Source organism: Anguilla anguilla, chromosome 19 (assembly GCF_013347855.1).
Source record: "Anguilla anguilla isolate fAngAng1 chromosome 19, fAngAng1.pri, whole genome shotgun sequence".
NCBI classification, from domain to species: Eukaryota; Metazoa; Chordata; class Actinopteri; order Anguilliformes; family Anguillidae; genus Anguilla; species Anguilla anguilla.
The window spans coordinates 10,778,570-10,799,513 of record NC_049219.1 but is presented as its reverse complement, the minus strand read 5'-3'; the positions used below and the strand labels follow the sequence as shown (position 1 = coordinate 10,799,513).

At 47.1% G+C, this 20,944-nt stretch overlaps 2 protein-coding genes across 4 annotated transcripts; one reads left to right on the top strand and one right to left on the bottom strand.

Moving 5' to 3' along the window:
• Position 1: 1 nt before the first annotated feature.
• On the top strand, positions 2 to 7,379 carry zbed4 (zinc finger, BED-type containing 4). 3 transcript variants are annotated; one of them, XM_035402507.1, is made up of 2 exons: positions 2 to 440; positions 2,455 to 7,379. In XM_035402507.1, the coding sequence occupies exon 2, from the start codon at positions 2,704 to 2,706 to the stop codon at positions 6,514 to 6,516; it is 3,813 nt and encodes a 1,270-aa protein (XP_035258398.1). In that variant the 5' UTR covers positions 2 to 440; positions 2,455 to 2,703; the 3' UTR covers positions 6,517 to 7,379. The 3 variants fall into 3 exon arrangements, with proteins under 3 accessions (XP_035258398.1, XP_035258399.1, XP_035258400.1); XM_035402508.1 differs by lacking the exon at positions 2 to 440 and adding an exon at positions 499 to 735; XM_035402509.1 differs by lacking the exon at positions 2 to 440 and adding an exon at positions 803 to 2,081.
• A 1,696-nt stretch (positions 7,380 to 9,075) lies between these two features.
• alg12 (ALG12 alpha-1,6-mannosyltransferase) lies at positions 9,076 to 14,009 on the bottom strand. The gene is made up of 9 exons (XM_035402518.1): positions 13,805 to 14,009; positions 13,410 to 13,542; positions 12,768 to 12,941; positions 11,909 to 12,103; positions 11,489 to 11,592; positions 10,580 to 10,803; positions 10,204 to 10,373; positions 9,910 to 9,985; positions 9,076 to 9,783 (listed from the first exon to the last, which is right to left on the bottom strand). Exons 1-9 carry the CDS (start codon positions 13,961 to 13,963, stop codon positions 9,546 to 9,548), a joined length of 1,473 nt encoding a protein of 490 aa, XP_035258409.1. The 5' UTR covers positions 13,964 to 14,009; the 3' UTR covers positions 9,076 to 9,545.
• Positions 14,010 to 20,944: the final 6,935 nt, after the last annotated feature.

Here is a 20,944-nt window from a genome sequence, read left to right as displayed (position 1 = left end):
AGTATAATTTAAAGTGCAGCATTAGAAGGAAAACAAAGCATGCTGTCTTATATGTATTTATTTTCTCGTCATAATAAAGTTAAAGGATTGCATCAAAGCGCACTGGAAAGCGAAAATGTTTTTATGTGTAATAATTACGATCAGGGGATATCCTAACATGCTAAGAGACTGCTTACAGGAAATGTAACCACCAAGTAAGACGAGTGTTTTGTTTTCCTTTTTATTACTACGTCGCCATTTTGGAAACCCTTAAACCCTATGACGTCATGAAAGCACGTTCCTTCCGTCCTACGCTGTGTGGAGCTCCTGCTGTCCAATGCTAGCGAATTGCAGAGGAGACAAAGCAACGAACTAATTGCCTCTTCAGATCAATTAAATATATTTTTTTATTTAACTGTTTAGTTACCAAAACTAACTGAAGTTGATCTCAGGGCTTTCAGGTATGTACACTGTATTTGTGAAATTGACTGCGGACGGTTGACTTGCCCTTAAAATGTGTGAGGTTGTTGGGCTGATCCGGTTCTCTGGCTGGTTCTTCCACTGTTCTACTGCCAGGATCTGGTTCTGCCTCACCAGGTCGAGTTCCTGTGTGGCCTAGCTGGCTACAGTGGCAGCGACTTTACGACGAGACTTAGTCTTTAACCCCTACCAGTTCTTTCCGTATCAGAGATGGAAATGTCAGGGATAAGTTTGCTGTACTTTAGATTTCTCTCTTCTTGGATCTCTGACAGCAAGGTAGCTGAGCATACGTTAGCTTGATCCTGCCTGTTTGTTTTTGTCTGTGTTGTATTGACATGTGACGGAGCTACGTAGCTAGCTAGCAGCTATCTAGGCCTCCATTGTTAGCTAGCTAAACTGATTTGTTAATTAGCTAGCTTGCTAACGTTTATATATCCAATTGGCTAACAATATAGCTGCTTGGTGGCTAGCAGTTTTGAGCCTTGGATATGCAGAGCGATTATCAAATTGTGCACACTCAGATTTTTTCAAGCATAACAGTGGATTTTAATTAAAATTGACTTAATGTGCAGGCAGCAAAAAGCTTTTGTTGAAAATACTGGTTTATTGAATATTAAGTTCATTCTATCAGAGTGGTTATTCACACCGTTAGGCATGAAAAACACAAGGTTGTAACGTTAGCATGTGGTTTGTGGAAAGATCGGGCACATCAGACGACTGGAAGAATTGCATAAACCCGGAAAAGTGAGCTCCATAAAGCTAACATCGAGGCACTTCATTTGTGAACATACTGTAAACGGTATCGACAGTGGTCGCGAGTTTGTCGGGTTTCTTGGTGATCTTTTAATATAGCCAATGGTTAACTTGATATTATGGCAGATCTAGATGTCTTGATAAATTGCATTAATCAGTTTTCAAAACGCCTTGGTGTATCCAGATATTATGCTGGCTAGCTAGTGATTGTTCACACTCGCTGAGCTGGTTCAGAAAATGTAAGTTAATGTGTTTAGTTACGGGTGCTGCGGATACAAACTTAACTGTTTGCCAAGATAGTTGAATCACTTTTTCTTTCAGTAGCAAATTAATATTTTGAACTAAGAACCGAGTATCTGGCTACTGTAGCTAGTGAATTACCAAGTACAGGACACGAATGCCAGTTGACTTTCATCTGTCCGAACCGTTTCTTGTAAATCCAACTTGCTGACATTACAGTATCGAAGCACTTACACAATCTTCAGATCGTGCGATGTGGAGGAAATGTATATGTCTATTTATTACCTTTATGTTATGTTGAAAATTAAACGCTATGGACCAGCGATTATGTGAAACGTAACAATAGGTTTTCTGCACGAAACTCACTATTGCTTGAGTCACTGTTGCATTGAAACGCCTGGCTCAGACCTTATATCAACCTTTTGAGCCCACAGTATAGTATTTCAGAAATATTAATTATATTTTTTGTTTTTCCGGCTACCACTGAATGTCTTCTTTTTTCGATACATATAATGAAAGCGCTTGGTTTCAATGGATATGATTTTGTTCTCAGCGGAATGTGTTGCCTCTCTTTATAGTTTTAAATGTACAATTTCACAAACAGGAACACTTCTATCAAGGATGATTTGGTACGTTACATCTGGCACTGGTATCCATTTGAATCGGATTCATTGTTTGACATGCATTATAACATGCACAACACAACATAAAATATAAAGCACATTTAGGGTAAAGTTGCATTTGAATTTATTATTATTATTATTATTATTATTATTATTATTATTATTAATGGTTTAAAATGGAATTGTAATTAATTTATGATCTTGTCTTTTACAAAATGTAATGAACTTAGTTAATTGCAATTGCTATAGTCGTTTGTTTTTTCTACTATTCCATTGTATTTAGTTTTAAATTACATTAAGTTCACAGATCAGAAAAGAAAGACAAATGAAACTGACATTTCTCTCTCTCTCTCTCTCTTTCTCTGCCCCTCCCTCTCAGATTTTAAGAACTGTACCTCTCAGGGACTTCTGGCACATTTGCATGACAAAGGGAAAATTTGAACAAGACTGGTCTTTCTGGGCATGGACACTAGCACACTGAATAACTGAACACTGGTGGGGACCAGGGAAAATATTAAGGAACACAGTGAGGACCCTTCACCCCCTCACTCATGACTCTCTGTTACCTAACTGGCTGGTATTAAGCAAAGGATTTTTTTTTCCTCAGGCAAAATTTTAGTCTCCTAAAATGGACGGTGAGGAGGACCTCTCTCACAGTAGTGATGATGGGGGCCTGGAACATAATGACTGCACAGCAAATGACAAAAAACAAGAAGCTAAAGGAATGTGCCTGAAAATCGAAGGGCAAGATGGTTACGTGTTTAAGTCATACAGCCTTACCCCTCATGAGACTATGGAAGCAAAACCTGAAACAAGCTCCGCTGAGATGCTGGCTGAAGATTCCTCCTCTGTGTCCCCTTCCCCTGAGGAGCCCTCACAAGGCACATCTCCACAGGATGACTCGCCACCGTCAGATCCGCCAGCAGTCGGCGAACTGTCCTCTCTCAAGGAGACATGTGACCAGCCGTCTTCTCCAGAGGCTTCAAACGAGAGCCTTTCGTCAGAAGACAAAAAGATGGACGAACCACTGGAAGCAGAAAGAGATCCACATTTCAAAGAAGAAGAACCAATGACCGTGGATGAAGGTATCCAAGAAGATGAAAATGTAACCTTTGACAACTCAGTCGGCCCTTTTGCAACCAGGTATAATGATGATTATGGTAATTTACTTAGTGGTTACACTAGTACTCTTTATGATGTTGCAATGGACGCTGTGACCCAGAGTCTGTTGTCGTCAATTAGAAATCCTGTTAACGCTAGAAAGAAGTCCCCCGCCTGGAACCATTTCTTCATATCTCCACGAGACAGCACCAAAGCAATCTGTTTGTACTGTATGAAGGAGTTCAGTCGGGGTAAGAACGAGAAAGATCTCAGCACCAGTTGTCTGATGAGACACGTGCGAAGGGCTCACCCCACTGTGCTCTTACAAGACGGTGAGGTTTCTTCTAGAACTCTGGCAACCTCTGTTGCTTCATCCTTAATACCTCCCGTCAGCTCACCAAATAGCAGGGAATCGGCAGCTAACTCAACACCCACTTTGCAGAAAAGTTCTTCACCGCCTGTCTCTTCTTCGGAAAGCACCGAGGTTGCAGCCGAAGAAGCGTCTGAAGTTACACCAAAATTAGAGAAGTGTGCCAAAAGCGACACCTGTACGGCTTCCCCCCCACATTCCAGCAATAACCATAAAGAAGATAACGTGGACGGAGTTTCCGAGCCTACCGTTTCAACTCCCAAAAACTCAAACTCTCGTCGGAGATCGGCGGTGTGGAAACACTTCTACCTGTCCCCGGCAGACAGCTCCAAGGCTGTGTGCATACACTGCATGAATGAATTCAGCCGGGGGAAGAACGGCAAAGATCTGGGAACGAGCTGTTTAATTCGTCACATGTGGCGGGCCCACCGGGACATTGTCATCGAGGAAAACGGGCAGGGCTCCAACATCCCACCGCCTTACACGAATCCTCCTACTCTGCTGCCTCACATCAAGCTGGAGGAGGCAGGCGAGTTGAAAAAGGAGCCCGTCTCCGCATCATCGTCTCCCGAGACGACATCTGACGAGGTGCCCCAAACTTTAAGTGAGAACATGGATGTGCTGAGAGAGGACCTTGACAAAGGGCCGTGTCAGTCAGGACAGGAGACCTCGCTTGATTTGTCACTGGGACCCAAAGGCGACAAGGACTCGTCTCTGACCTCCTCACCGGACGACCTCGCTGAGGGCTCGAGCCTCATCGTCGGTCTGAGTTCGGTTTTCCAGCAAAACAAAAAAATCATGAAGCGGGTCAAGTCAGAGGTGTGGCACCATTTCATTGTCTCTCCGGTTGATCATCAGCTCAAAGCATTGTGTCGGTACTGTCCTTGTGTTATAAGCCGAGGCAAACGAGGAGACTTTGGAACTAGCTGTCTGATGAGACATCTCATGAGACGCCATCCCAATGTTCTCAAGAGCCAAAAAAGCACACCTGACAAAACTGCCTCACCTCAGTCGCCCTATGCCACCCTTGCTGCTGCAGAGTCTCTGTCCACTAATTTAGCCAGTAGTCCTCCCAGTGAGAGAAAACCACACACTTTGCCTGTTTTTGGCAAAAAGACTTCAAAGTTATGGAATCATTTTTCTATTTCCACCACAGATCCCACAAAGGTAGTTTGTTTGCACTGTAGCCGCACAATAAGTCGGGGCAAAAAGACAACAAATCTTGGCACCAGTTGTTTATTCAGGCACATGCAGAGATTTCACGGACATGTTCTTGAAAACAACAGCAGCATCTCAGGTGTTGTGTCCTCCACTGACGTTCAAGTGAAACAGGAGCCCATGGACACGTCTTCATATGAAGAAAACAGTGAAAGATTTGATGAGTACCATCCGGTTGCCAAAAAAATCACCAAGCTCATTGCCGAAATGCTTGCACTGGACCTCCAGCCTTCAGCCTTGGTGGAGAACGTCGGCCTCAATCGCTTACTGGAATATTTGCAACCGCAATACTCCCTCCCCTCGTCTTCCTACTTCACGAGCACTGCCATACCAGAGATGTACAAGAGGGTGAAGGAGGTTGTCATCATGCATCTGAAAGAAGCAGAAGGTGGCGTTGTCCATTTCACTGCAAGCATCTGGGTCAGCAGCCAGACTCGGGAGTACCTCACCCTGACAGCCCACTGGGTGACGTACGAGTCCTGCGTGCGACCCCAAGGCCAGGATTTCCACTGCTCCGCCCTGCTCAGCATCTCCCCAATCGACTGTGACTACAACGTGCTGAATGTTCAGAATCAGCTCGAGTACCTCTGGGACGCCTGGATCAGCTCTTCGGGGCTGAAGATCGGATTCACCGTGACCGATAATCAGAGCATAGGCAACACGGTGGAGGACAACGATCACGCCGCCCTGCGGTGCTTCGGGCACACCATTGACCTCATCGTGAACGAAGCCATAAAGAGCCAGCGGATGGTTCAGAACCTGCTGAGCATCGCCCGAAAGATCTGTGAACGCGTTCACCGCTCCGCGAAAGCGAAGGAGAAGCTGGCGGAACTGCAAAAGGTGTACCACTTGCCCGAAAACCAGCTGGTCCAGGACATTCCCTCCAAGTGGAAAACATCCTTTTACATGCTGGAACGGTTAGTGGAACAAAAAAAAGCCATTGATGAGATGTCCATAGAGTGCAATTTCAGGGAATTGATCAGCTGCGACCAATGGGAAGTGATGCAGTCAGTGTGCAATGCTTTAAAACCTTTCGAGGTGGCCTGCAGGGAGATGAGCAATCGGACCGCCACGCTAGGTCAAGTCATACCACTTGTTCACATTCTGAACCGAAAGATAGACATGCTCTTTGATGAGACTATGGGCATAGACAACATGCTCAAGTCTCTGAAGCAAGCTATGGTCAGCCAGATGTCCTCAACGCTTCACGATCCAAGGTACATGTGGGCGACAATGTTGGACCCTCGGTACAAGACCTCCTTGTTCACCGAGGAGGAAGCTGAGCAGTGCAAACAAGACCTCATACAAGAACTGGAGTTGTCCTCATCTACCTCAACCGAAACAAAGTCTTTGCTTCCCAATGGATGCGGCGAGGTCCCCGCTCCAACCAACAGCGTTCTCAGCAACAAGGACAACCTCTGGGCGCTCATGGATGACATCAGGAGCACGATCAAACAAGAGGAACGGCCCAGATCATCTGAGCTGGCAGTGCTGGAGTATCTCGAGGAAGAGATACTCGATCAAAGCTGTGATCCACTGGATTACTGGAACTTGAAGAAGTTCCTGTGGCCAGACCTGGCCAAGGTGGCTGTTAGGTATGTGAGCTGCCCCCCAAGTGTTGTCCCGGCCGAGATTCTGTTCAACACAGCAAGTATTAACTGTTCCCAAAGTCAGTCCAGGCCACTGCTAGAAAACTTGGAGGAGCTCATCTTCTTAAAAGTCAACCTCCCATTGATATTTTTTCAGTACTGAATTGATTTGAAAATATTCAGTCCCTGATGGACTGAATCGGAATAATATTTGGGGTACCAACATCATGGATGAATTGCTGTGACCCCCACCCAAATTAGGCGAACGTGCATTTGAAGCCAATTAACTGAAAATGCATTGCGTGGAAAGTTTGGGCCAATTAGAGTTGATTAAGTTGAGCATTCGGTGAAAATTGAATCATGTCTTGTGTGTACTACTGTCGGAACACTTGACTGCTGGATTAAGCCTGCTACCCATTGTAGAGTGTCTTAGGGGAGAGTGTGTTAACTAGATGTATGTGGGGTTTGTATTTGTTGCTGTATTTTTTTTGTCATCTTTATCCTTGTGCCTTATGCAAACTACTTCAGGTCAAAGTGCTGTAAATACTTAACTGATGTTCATCAAGTTGTAGTCTTTAAATTTTAATTAATTATGTATAATAGAACCTAGACACTGACTGTTTTTATGAGTACATGGCCCAAAAATAAATGCTGTGACTGAAAGATTTTTTTATTTTTTATTATTATTTTTTTTAGTTATTTTGTTGTTTCATTGTGACTTTGTGGCTCATGGTACTGTCAGTTAGAACTAGTCTTCTTTTTAAATTTACTGAAAAATATTTCTAAAAATACAATGTAATATATTGCTTTATTTACAGTTTAAGCAATCTGAAATGTACTTAAGCACAATTAAAAGTCTACTTCAGAGGGAATAAATTATGGGTCACTGGTGAGTTAATGCAATGTACTGTACATTTATAAATACAAATTTCTTTACAGAATTTGATAATTGTGTAAGCATTCATACTGGAACCATGTCAATTTTGTGGGAAATTGTAATTAAAAAAACTTTCCTTTGGATATGTACCTCGTATCAAATGTTTAGTTATTTGTTCTTCCCCTACCTGTCGGTAGTTTGCAAGTAGTGTGTGGGTTACGTGCGTGTGTTTGAGTCTTCCTGTGTGGGTCTGTGTGGTGTGTTTTAGCCCCTTTCCTGTGTTTAAGGAACCGGCAGAGATGTGGTTTGGTAGGAGGCCCAGTCTGTTGCTTCTCTGTTGCTTTGATGCTTATCATCATGCATCTGAACCAAGTCCGTCCAAACGTCATGAGAGAGTGGCGTGGTAGGGGTGTTAGTGGTTGCCTGTGTTGAGGCTCTTTTCAACTGACCATCATGCATATAAATACACTGTATAGTGAAACCCTGACTTTAATATGCTCTTGGACAAACTGACAACAGAATGAGGTAGTACTAGTTGTTGAGTATTTTCTCATTTTTTAGCAACTTTTAGCCTTTTTTTTTTATTTTTTCATTTTACTTGCACCTTGCACAGCACATTTGTCTTCTGTTAGAATAAGGTGTTAACTTGATAACGTTTGCATTTCAGTTGCAATTTTGTATCGGAGACTTTTGTGTTTAAAATTCACTTTTCGGTTTCATTGGGCAATTTAGGCAAAAAATACCACAGGGGTGGCTTCAGCAGACATGGGAAGTGACCGTATTGCGACATACTGGTGCGTCTAAGTGCGTGTCGGCCCATTGGCCATGTTTAACAGGAAGTGCTCCAACTGCACCGTTTCACTAGTGGGGGTGGGGGTGGGTGCTTTTCGGCCGAGCCTATTCATAACCTGTTTGTCCTGTGTGGTGGGAAATGGCACACAGCACAGAGTGGCCACGTACCCTCCGAGCCTCTCACCGTACCATCGTGTGCTAGCAACCTGGGGCCGGGCCAGGTCGACTCCAGGATGGAGGACTTCCTGGCAAACGGGCAGCTCCTGGATGTGGTGTCGGTAGGCAAACGGGGGCCGGTCTTCGCTAGAATGGACTAAGTGAAGAGCCAGTTTCCAGTGCAGTGATGGGGGTGGGAGGGGTACCTGTGCTGTAAGAGGTGTATTTTGGACAGGATAAAGGCCCAGGTCTCACGACACTTAGAAACAGTTCCTACTACATTGCCACGCTGCCCTCTCAAATATGGCTTCCTAATTGCCCTGCTAGTTTGTCGTCAAGACAACAGTTACACTGCAGCATTCCGTGCACTCCATTTCCACAGGCCGTCACTGTAAAATGAAGTCAAACAAATTTTGAGGTAACGGGAAGTAAAATAAGCAGCATTAGACTATGGAAAAGCCAGTCTTCGATATGCGTCATAATACCTACCTGTACTGCACCTTGGCTCATGGATCCTTTTAGCTCATAAAGGATAAGGTTATGGTATAGGCAGGGGAAACCTGATTCTCCTTCAGAGCTCCTGCTCTCAGGTGGATTATGAATAAGTGCCCCAGACCCTTAAAGCTCAGTTTGGTTTTGTGTAAATGGGATTTCTTCTTTCAACAGGCTAGAAATTGTGGTGTTTTTTTTTTTTTTTTTGGGGCCAAAGGTAATTTGCGCTCCGGGTTTTGAATACGACAAACCAGTTGGTCTCCTCTCAGTGCGTTCTGCTGTCGAACGTTTCAGACCTCAGCAGGAAATACTTCTTCGGCTGGCACCACAGAGAAGACAACTGGTTTCTGTTCTTCTAAAATAGAATGGGATAATACAGCAATGTACATGTCATCTACCAGCATCACGTGTTCGAAAAGTTTCAGGTTTATTTGTTGTGGGAAGGGTTAAGACAGCACATAATCTGTATTCAGCGCATAGTATAAAGTGTGGAGGATGGCTCAGAAGATGCAGTCTGAATTGGCTGAATTCAGTCTAAACTGAATTGAAGTCATTTTGGGGGAAAAAAAAAAAACATTTGAAAAATTGGTCCACAGTTTTTTTTTAAATGTCCGTTTTGTTTTGTTTTTGTTTTTTTGTCTCAAAGTTGAACATTGGAAAAGATCGTAATTCCGCAACTCACTGTAAATATCTTTACATCTTCATATCTTTGGTCTATAAAGTAAACTGATATATGTTACGCAACTACCACCACCAGCACAGCCTGTCAGTGAGAACACCTGGCTCACATGACTCAGCGTGCACCCAGAGCCCACATCCAATCACCGACCAGGCTGGAGCTTCATTTACATAAACCCTGCCCCCCCCCCCCCCCATTAGTCCTGTTCACTGGGGGGGGCCCTCCGAGGCTCGAGCAGCACCAGCCTGTCACTCATCCTGAGCCGGAGCGGGGGGAAGTGCAGCGGGCGGACCTCCAGGTTGCTGAACCCTTGGATGAAGGTCAGAGGTCGATGTGAGTCTTTGAGCAGGGCTATGCGGGTAGGGTCCGACTCCATCAGGATGTGGGTGTAGTTCCTCAGGTCCCCAGGCACCAGGTCTTCTCTCTTGTCATATCTGAGAGGCAAAAGCACATTTGACTGGACTCTTAACGGCACCCCTACAAAAGGGAAACACCAAAACTCCATCAAAGCAGCAACCCCCCCCCCAATCCCCCACCACCACCACCACCTCCGGACTCACCTCCAGCTCCCATTCAGCTCCAAGAAGCGCGAAACGCCCGTCTGGGCAGCAGCCACGTCGATATGAACAGAGACATCTTGAGGCGTGGGGGGGAGGAAGGGAAAAAAGTTTTTTATTAAATGTATGTCAGGCTACATGATGTAGCTACAACCGCCGTTCACCAAACTACACTCCCCCCATCGTTTCTCAGGTGAAAATCACTGTGACCCCTTTCCCAGGCTAGTCACCCAGATACAGAATACAGAGTTGTTTCAGTCTCTCCGCCCCCCATCCCCCCCCCCCCCCGGAACTAACCGGCCGTGGTGGGGACCCGCGCGTGCAGCTCCACCATCGCCCTCCCGCCAGGGTAATTGTGGTGGGAGACGTACAGGGACACGCCGGAGTAGGCGGCGTTCACCACCAGCTGGCCAATCACAACGAAGGAGCCCAGCTTATACATCCAAGACTTGTGGTAGTTGTTCAGGCTGCAAAAAAAAAAAGGGCACACACGTTACACTCGAAGTCACAAGTTCAAATCCCGCCCGTGTGCCAGCTACGTAAACCCGACCCTCTTCGGTAAATATGCGCAGCTCTGTTTACAGACGAGGCGTAAGATGCACTGCCGAAGTCAAGAGAAGGTCACACGAGGGAGCAAACACCCCACCCCCCCTTTCGCCCCCCCCCCCCTCACATGAAGGAGCAGCCCCGGGCGGCCACGGCGTTGAAGACGGGGAAGGCGTAGAGGACGAAGCGCAGCTCCTTGTGCGGCAGGAGGGAGTAGAGCAGGACGAAGCCCGCGGCGGGGGCCAGCAGCGCCCGCGCCCGTGCGTCCAGCAGGCCCAGGGGGACGAACAGCAGCGAGGCGCCCAGGGCGCGCGGCACGGCCGAGTACCAGTACCACAGGAAGGGGGAAGTTTACTGAGGGAGAGAAGTCAAGGGAGCAGCACCGCCGCCGCCACCGCCATCGCCGCCGCCGCGCTCTGTTTGTCTGGGCAGCACACGCCATTCCCAGAGCAAACAGCTACTCCCCTACTCCCAACACGCGTTCCAAACTCCCACAGACACTCCGGCAGGTGTTACACGCTACACGCTAACATTTCGCCCAAGGAGCACGTGCGCTCCCAAGTAAAAAAATATGGACTGTGGGAGGAAACCGGAGTACCCGGAGGAAAACCCACACGGACACGGGGGGGAACATGCAAACTCCACACAGAAAGGCCCAGGCCGGGATCCAAACCCAGGACCTTCTTGCTGTGAGGCAACAGTGCTGTGTTAGTGTGCTCGTAATAACACATCTCAAGTCTTCTTAAATTATTTTTCTCAGTTGGCACACGTCAATTTTCCAGGAGCAAATGCACCTAGCATGGGAGCACTGTAAAGCCATGCACATGTACACGTTTAACCAGGTACGTAGTGCTTATACCTTAATGCCCACATACTGCTGCACGTTCTGTTTAACCTGTACTTTCTATGTGACCTCTGTAGCTCATCTGCCTGTGTGAGCAAGGATCAGTGACACTGCCAGGTGCGTGTAGCACAGCGAATTTTAACTGAAGGTGTACTGTAAGTAACGGCACTGGCACGGCACCATAAAGGATATTCCCCAGTTGGAGCTTTTGTTCAGGATCGTGTTGTACCAGAGCACCTGACCCTCAGGCCAGAGAAGCCGCTGCCAGAACACCGAGTCCACACACACTGTAAGGGCTGAACAAAAAAAAACAAAAAACTTTAAACAAAACGTGGAACGCTTCAGTATCTTTACGTTACATTATGGGCATTAGGCAGAGTGATTTACACAACTTTCAAAATGCATTCATTGTTATTTTTTTTTAAACATAATATCCATTTTTACAGCTTGATATTTTACAATAGAAATTCAGGTTTAGTACCTTGCTCAAGGATACAAGAGCAGTGTCCCACCTCGGAATCGAACCCGCAACCTTTAGTTCGCAAGCCCAGTTCCCTAAGCTAAGTCCCCTGCTGCTCCTGTAGGGGATAAAGGCAAACCCGGTGGTCTCACCTAAAAAGCCAAGGCCGGCTGGCACGGCAACGCAGAGCAGCCGCAGCACGCCCAAGCGCCGGGTGAGCAGTGACATCATCAGCATGGGCCCCTGGAGCAGGGCCAGCTCGGAGCGGAACACGATGATGACCAGGGCCGACAGGGAAATGAACCGGCCGTGGCTCTGCTGCATCCAGGAAGTGAAGGCCAGCAGAACTGCAACGGCGAGGCAGATCAGCTGACCGAAAGCGCCGGGAACGTTACATTACATTACGTTTAGCAGACGCTCTCATCCAGAGCATTTACATGGCATCCATTTATACAGCTGGATATACAATGAAGCAATGCAGGTTAACACTGCCGGGACGGAGTGTGGCACAGTGGGTAAGGAACTGCGCTCGTAACCGAAAGGTCGTAGGTTCGAATCCCGGGTAAGGACACTGCCGTTGTACCCTTGAGCAAGGTACTTAACCTGCGTTGCTTCAGTATATATCCAGCTGTATAAATGGATACAATGTAAAGTGCTATGTAAAAAGTTGTGTAAGTCGCTCTGGATAAGAGCGTCTGCTAAATGCCTATAATGTAATGTAATGTAATGTAATGCTCAAGGGCACAACGACAGTGTCCTACCAGGGAAATCTAACCTGCAACCTTTTAGGTTACAAGACCAGTTCCTTACCCATTATGCTACACTGCCCTGCCACCTGGGCTGGCATGTGCCCAGAGATCAGCTGCATACTGCTGTACCCATCAGGTTAACTTTGCTACTTGCCCTAGCTGAGGACTTTACGGACTATCTTCTGCTAATCGACAAGAGCTACTCAATGCTTTCGCTATAGACTCTCTGAGGCCGAACACAGTCACGTTGTGATGTCACTACCGATGGGGAGGGCAAACACGTTGGGCAGTGGCCTCGAGCTGTAGAACATGAGGTGGAACTGCGAGGCGCTGATGAGGCAGAAGAGCGTGGCGACCGTCGAGCCGAACTGCTTCCGCACCTCCCGCTGCAGGCTCCACAGCGCACCGGTCACGCACAGGCCCAGGCACCCACGCACTGGCCAACGAGAGCGATGGAGGGGTTAAATAACTGCCACTTCATCTGAGTAACATTAATTTAAACCACACTGATGGTTAGTGTTGGGCAGAAACGGATTACATACTCAGATGACAAAAAAGCAGTAACTCATCAGTCCAGGAAACTTCAAATGTGCATAATCTGTTTACAATTACTTTCCTAAAGATTTCCTGATTGCATTTGGGATCACTTTCATAAACAATGTACACACACATGCACAACACAAACTAATGTATTTTTCTCATTTATTGCAGAACTTGGCTAATGAAACTGGACGTAATCAGATTAGACAACATCTTTTGAGTCATCCAAAATATTATCAAATCATTTCACATAATGCAATTTGAAATCAGCACTAGAATATATTTTCCACGTAATCCCAACACTGCTTGATGGTTCTGCTTGTTATGCTTCTACAACCACAACTTAGACTCTTAATAATGTTACCAAGTATTTGCGTGTAAAACTTCGACACATCCAGCCATGACAGCACATACACCACCGGAGAGCAAATCGCTGAAATGAACAGAGGTCCAATAAATGTTCGGGGGACCACGCCGGGGAATTCGTGGTGATCATACTGCAACAGAGAGCAGAAACACCGTTAGCTAGATCCATATCAATCCCACTGTGGTGCATGCAATCAGAAAGCCAACTGTATTCATACAAAAACGCTCAAAAAAGCTGTGACTGTCTGTTCGATGAGAATTAAACGAACAACACTGACCACTGTGTACATAAAAGTGTCATATTAGATGGATTTCCCAACAGTACTGAGCATAAGAGCTTTGACGTGGCTAGCCGGTTTGCTAGCTGGCAACATGGCAATGCTTTTATGTTACCTTTTCTAAATCAAGTCTGTGATAAAGAATGTCGTGCATCGCTTGCAAGTTGAAGCTCTCCTCCACCTTTGTAAAAGGACATATTAACAAATGCACGAAAACAACAGAAATCAACATAAACAGCAGAGGCCATCCAGACGAATTTCTTTTCTCCGCCATGATGCTGCGCTTAACCGGGTCAAAGTTGACGTACACGTCATCACAAATGAAATTTCATTGGACTGCGTAGGTCAGGATATTTTATGAATGGTTTTATTTTGGGGAGGGGCTTGTATGTGCGTTTTGGGCGGGTTCAGATTAAGCTATAAATTTAAATATTTAATATATTTAAAAATATATTATAATGATTTGTTGATGTCTGTGTCATTTCTGTGCTGTTTGAGTCATTACATTTCGCCTAAATACCGAGAATACATGCATTGCACTACACTGCATACAATACGTTACAATATATTACTTTATAACATTTAAAGACTTTTATGTAGTCCTCAAAACATAAAACGTGTTTTGCACACTTCTACTGATAAGTCATGCGTGGAATGAGAAGATGTTGAGATGATGAGCTTCCTGTAATCTCAGTCATTAAGAGATTCCAGCCACAGGTTTCTGGAACGGGAGGAACATCTTGAGAACTGGTCCAAGGGATGATGACACACAAATCAATAAACAGTTGTTAATTTTTAAAAAAGAGAGAGATAGACAGTGACACATCAGATATTTTAAGGAGACCTGGTCACACCTTTCATCAAACTGATGCGTAAGACCCTGACTCTAGGGTGATTCCACAACAAGAAGAGTGAAGCACCATTTTTCTTTTACTGAAGGTTTTATCTACACCACTTTCAAACAGCATTTAAAAATGTCAAGAGAGACATCTTCATTTGTCAAACTCTTTCTTTCCACTCTCAAGAGGATCCTGTCAATCTTCTTTTTATCTGATTGGATCATTCAGGCCAAGAAACAGCTATAAAGTAATTGCTGAATATTTAAATCCCAGTGCTACTGAAGAGGTAGGAATGAATGTCAGGTCCTAAAGTTTGTCTCCATTCGTTGCCAGGGGTCTGTGTGGGATGTTCTGAGTGACCTTGTTATGGCAACGGTGTTTGCGAGAGAGACAGAACCAGGTCAGGCTACAGCAGGTGCAGCTGTAACTATGGATACCTGGGAGAAAGAGGGGGGTGGGGGGTTCTGCCTGAGCTGCATGGATTGGGTACATCAACGAGCAGAGGAACAGCGTGTACTTTCTCTACACAGGTAATGGGGTATTACAGCGCACAGGTACATAATGTATCAGGAATCAGCCTAAACCCCCTGTTCTCAAGGGGCTAGCTTCCCTCCAAGCATCCACAAGCTATTTACTCAGTTTATAATCACTTAAGTAAAAATGGTGCCAGTGTCAAATTCTGGCGAGGAAAAGCTTGCACATTATTTCAGCTATTCCCAGGAAATCAAAATAGGGTAAATACACTGGTGTCACCCATCCAGCGACTAGGGTTTCAGTCCACACTCACAGGGTCCAAGTAATGTCTGTCTGTCGTTCGCCATTGCTGATGTGTGGGCTGTACCAGACAGTGGTTGCAGAACCCAACTGGTGAGTGAAGAGCGGGAATCAGTAGAACCAATAATTAATCGCAGAGAAACGAGGGGAAACTTTCCCCCCCGACCATTACCTCAATTTCACCACAAGATAGAGCCAAAAGACTAAAAATGATTAAATTTTGCCATTTGGAAGCTGCTGCTCCACAATGGGACATTTCTGCAGTTCATCCGAGTCACCACAGGGGGGAGCCAAAAGATAAAAACCTACATTGCAGCAATGTTAATCTTAATTTATGAATCACACAGAAAAATCGAGGCTCCCTCTGTTTGAAAATATTGCACATATCTGACCTTTTAATTAAAAGAACCTCCCCTTCCCCTCCAGACAGACAAACACAGACACGCCCACACACACACACACTTAATTGTACAATATCTGTCAGATTTGGAAGGCAGATTTGGACATGTCTTGGCCTAATAGCCCCCTTCCCCCCTCCTAGCCCCGGCGGCTGGGGTACCTGGCGCCTCCAGTGAGCTCATTGAGCTCAGGATGTTTTGGAAATGGCTCACGACCGCAGAGGTAGAGGGGGACCTGTCGGAACAAGACCAGGGCTTCTGGAGCTTTCCGCCGCTGATGTCATTTGCTCCTCTTCCCCTTTAACCTCCTTCTGTCTTCCTTCATCTTTTTAGCGCTGCTTTTCCAGTGTCTTCTGCCAGATAAGGCATCCAAACATTGGTGGTGTGCGTGTGTGTGCCCGTTTCCGGGGTTCAAGGTTCACGTCTTGGAAAACTCTGTGAGTAATTTAACCCATCCACACCATCCTCTACATTTCTGATCACCTTCTACAGCTTTGTTTTTATTTGTGAGGTGAAATGACATTCAGTCTCAGATATGAAGCTATGAAATGGTTGCCATGCCATTTGGATAAGAATGCACGCACACACACATATAATAGATACATATCCATGATGGTAACTAATACTACTACTGCTCTTACTATTCTGCAACTATTATTATTACTACTACTACTACTACTACTACTAATAATAATAATAATAATAATGGTTATGATAATAGTAACAACAATAAACAGACAGACAGACAGACAGATAGACAGATAGATAGACAGAAAGACAGACAGATACAGTATATAGATAGGTAGTTCCCACTTAAATTCCAAGTTGATTCAGTGTTGTAATTGTTGTATATTTAAAAGATATGGAAAAATAACAATATCTATGAATATATAATACATGAAATGCAACTTGGATTAAATATATGTGTGTGTGTGTGTGTGTGAATATATATATATATATATATATATATAGTGTCCTCTAAAACAACTGTTTTGTTCAGTTCATTTTTGACCCAGTGAACCAGCAGGTGAGGATTGATCTGGAGGTTCTGGCGATGTCCCAGCGTGATAGCATGAGCAACAGAGCATCGCAGTCATTCCACCGCCTGCAGTCATCGCCGTGATTTCGCCAGGAAAGTATGCGTCTGGGTCCCAACAGGCCTGTCGACAAGTTCCACAGCGCCTTCCAACTCGTAACCGAGCGAGAAACGACGTAATGCTGGGGGTATGATTTACGGGAACGGGTTCCTTCTGCCCGTTTTTGACGGTTGGTTAGCAGACAAATATGAAGGGGTTTCCATAGGAACACCACTCTTCTGGAGCCAAAGGTGTGTCCCGCCAACCGTGACCCCTGTGGACGAGTGGAGCGCCGCCGCTGTTTATACATCTTTTTTGGTTTGTACTTTTTTGAAGGGGGCAGGACAATCCATCCTCCTTTCAAATCTCTCTTGTTTATTCAGAGAGTTTGGAAGCAGAGAGGGACAGAAACATATAGAGAAGGGACCACAGCTGACAAACTGGCTTGACAAGGATTTGAAGACCCCGCTGCTGTAGACTGGGCCATATAGCAATGAGGGGTGTGACTGAGAGAGGAGGGGGCAGTGCTGAGTGGGGGGTCTGGCCTGAAATGAACCTGACTGAGGGGTTGGTGGCAGAAGGCAGCGGTTGGGGGGTGGGGGGTGGGGCGGCTGCTCCTGCTTCTGAGGGCTGTAGATTTGGCATGGGGGGGGTGGGGGGGGGGGCACAGCTGCAGCATGCCCCCAGCACCCCCCCTACGCCCCCACACTTTGTGCCCCTCTCTCATAGTCGCTTCCCCTCCGGCGCACATCAAACCTCAGCGGCCAATCAAGAGTGGCGGATCAGAGCCTGGTGGAAGCGGGGCGGCTGGGGTTACCGCGCGGAGACTCCCGTCGGGACAGCCGAGCCGCGGCCTGGAGAGACGCGCTCGCCTCCCGGGCTAACCCAGCTCATAGCATCCATTTAAACCATCTACCTGCCAATGACCGCCACTTAGAATGCCAATGTGGGGTGGGGGGGGGGGTCCCTGTCGGTTCTCCTGGCCTGCGACCTTCGAGATTAAACACCCGAGGCCATGTCCATTTCATCTGACCGCCGCTGTCATCAAGAAGCTGACGGGAGGAGTGCCGTCGTCGCGGCGACGCCGGTGCTCTTTGAAGAGGTAACCGAGGACAAGCCTCGCCTCGTACGGATTGGCCAGACCCTTTTTTTTGTTTTTTTGGGAACCCGGGGCCACGCCGCTGCGCGGGTCACAGAGAGCCCCGCGCGAGCGCGTTTCGGCGGGCGAGGAGGCGCGTCGTAGCGCCCGCGGCACGGAGCAGAGCCGCGGGTTCTGGAGCGCGCGGCGTCCGACGCGGTCCGCCAGACTCCTCTATTAATAAAGAGCGGTCGCGCGCGAGGAGCTAACTCCGACACGTTCCCGTCTCCGACGGTCACAACTCCAGTCTGTCGCCATGGCAACGTCCACAGGAAGCTCAGCGTCACCGCGCAGGCAGGCTCCGAGTGTGGACACGGTGTTCTATCACAGGATCACTGTGCTTTGCTCTTTTCACAGTCTGGTTTATTTTCATAGTCTGGTGTCACTTAACACTGGCCAAAAAAACTAAAAATAATGATAATCATAATAATAATAAATCAGGCTTCGCTGTTTTTTTCGTAAATGTGCGCTGATCGTAAACTGTCCCCGCCTTCAGCCAAACTGGAGAGAAACGAGGAGCCCTACATGTGGGTAAAGGGTGCAAGCTGCTATTTTATGATTTATTAAAATTCTCCAAAAATGAAACAGACCTCTCAGTTCTCTTGGAAATGTAATTTCCTGACCAGTATTAATTCAGATGCACTTGGTTTATCCGAAAAGGGAAACCCAGGTGGGGTCTTAAATTAAGTTGTTCCTCTTTGAGGACTTACGGGAGCTCAGCAGAAGCACTGACCTCCATTTTGACCGCCTAGAAAATGGCGTTATAGCTGAATATGACCCGACTTCATTCTGAGGACTGAACTGTGAAAAAACGAAAAGTGAGTTTCTTCTGGTCTTCCGGATAGCAAGTTTTGCCAATGCCAGATAAATAATTTAATGAGGGCAATCTTTCTTTCGATCTTAAGTGGGTATTTAGGCCTCATTATGAAAAGTTGAAGTGTAAAAACCCCTAGTGAGAAAAGCCGTCTCTTAAGGAGCTGGACACTGCACAAACTGGTCGACTGACTTTCAGGAAGTAAACAGAAGGGACACCCAACCCCAGCCCCTGGATCTAGGTGGGCCGCGTGTCTGTTTGCAGTTATTGGCCCATGTGTTGCCCTCCATTGCAGGTCAGCTGTCCGCTTTTCAATGGGAGACTTACGCAGCGGCCGCCAAAAGGCCTTTCTCCGAAAACCTCAGCCCACCTGGTTGCCCTCATCTCCGCCAGTCTTTCTGCATTCGTGTGTGTGAGTGAGTGTGTGTGTGTGTGTGTGAGTGAGTGAGGGAGTGAGAGTGACAGAGAGCGAGAGAGAGAGAGAGAGAGAGAGAGAGAGAGAGATCCTGATGACTTGGCTGTCCAGTTCCTCTGGGATAAAGCACTGCTGGGTCAGCGGTAAGCGGGACAGGCAGGATCAGCAGTTTGGGAGCATATATCAGCCCCCTAGGAGAGGGGCCTGCGACACCCAGCTCCCTCCCGTCTCCATGACAACACACCCCCGGCCCCCTTCCCATATCCACGGCGACGCCGCTCCCATTCATCAAAACGCCTCTCATTCCACGGCGAGCGTCAGCGTGGATCAGCCCCCCACACGCCGCTCGTCTGTCAGCGGGTAGGGTCACACCGCTCCAGGGCACACCCAGCGCCAGACTTCACCGCCTCCCATTTCCAAACAGCTGCCCTGGCCTGAAGGGGGCACAAAAAACAGCCCCAGTCACTCTCCTGCCCCACCTTTCCGCTCAGGCGAAAACAGGAACGAACGGGGACGAAGGTAACCGAGATTTGACCAAAGCTTCAAGCTCTGCTGAGATACACACAGCAGTACCTCCAGGACCAGCGCTGCAGCCCCCTGCCCCACAGACTGGAGGGAAGGGACAGGTGAGGACACAGTGACCCCCCCCCCTCCCTGCCTGGATACACCCTCCACTGCACTGGCCCTCAAACTCGGTCCTGGGGGACCCCGGAATGTCTAGGTTTTTTTTTCCGACCGCAAATTGCAACCCCAGAATCAATAAATGAACACAACGCAAGTTTGGCTCGTCATCATCGCTTTGTCTTCATCATCGTCAGTGGCCAGGTGTCCACATTTCACACAATTAGGGGCCTATTGATTCACCCCAGTCTTTGATTTAAAAGACTGAGGTGAATAAAAATCAGTTAATAATGTTAATTTCTTTTGTGAATTTCGACCTGTTATTCTTCATGGCGTGCACAGCCATGTCTGACACAATGCGGCTTGAGAGGGTGAATAATCAGTGAGTACGCCAGAAGCGTAATTAAGAAAAATTAACAGCTTGTTAAAAATTCTGGGTTTGCTACTGCGGTTGGGATGAAAAAGCAACACACGCAGGGGTCCCCCTGGACCGAGTCTGAGAACCGCACCGCTCCTGCTGAGGGACAGTTTCAGTTTTGGGTTTCCTTCATTGACTCATAAAAATCACGGGATGCGTGACAAGGCAGTTTGGGTTATCGCCTGATATGATATTTTATAGCACTTTGTTCTTTTTTGATAACACTTTGATAACACCCTATAGACCTTTGGCATACCGTGGAAGAAAATGAGAGAGAGAGAGGGAGAGAGAGAGAGAGCGAGAGAGAGAGAGAGAGAGACAGAGTGTGCCATACATAGAGTTTGTTTCGAAACAGATGATGATTCCATGGAAAGAGAGAAAGGCTAAATAAGAACAGATGTAGGACCCAACCATGGCAGGGACTCACCCGCCCCCCCCCCAGCCCCTGCCCTCACCCCCGCCCCTGCCTCCACCCCGCCCTCCCCTTTCCCTCAGACCCAAAACAAGCTCCCCTCTGTAGCCGGCGTGAGCACCTCTCTCCCTGGCACACAGAGGGCTTCACAATCAGCAGCAGAGGCCCCGCCATTTGCGTCAGGCCCGTTCCCCGGGAAACAAAAAGGTGAGTGAGAGCCGTCAGAGCCCCCCCCCCCCCCCCCCACACCCCACCCGCCGCCCCCCGCTCCCCACAACCGTTGCCATGGGGACCAGGTTAATTACGAGCAGGCGGCCTGGCGGCCCCAGGGATCTCTCCTGATGTGTGAC

Coding starts and splice junctions, on each gene's coding strand:
- zbed4 (XM_035402507.1), top strand. CDS start 2,704: ATGGACGGTGAGGAGGACCTCTCTCACAGTAGTGATGATGGGGGCCTG.
- alg12 (XM_035402518.1), bottom strand. CDS start 13,963: ATGGCGGAGAAAAGAAATTCGTCTGGATGGCCTCTGCTGTTTATGTTG. Junction 9,986..10,203: donor GCGGGTCCCCACCACGGCCG/GTTAGTTCCGGG, acceptor CCACGCCTCAAG/ATGTCTCTGTTCATATCGAC. Junction 9,784..9,909: donor GAGCTGAATGGGAGCTGGAG/GTGAGTCCGGAG, acceptor TTTGCCTCTCAG/ATATGACAAGAGAGAAGACC.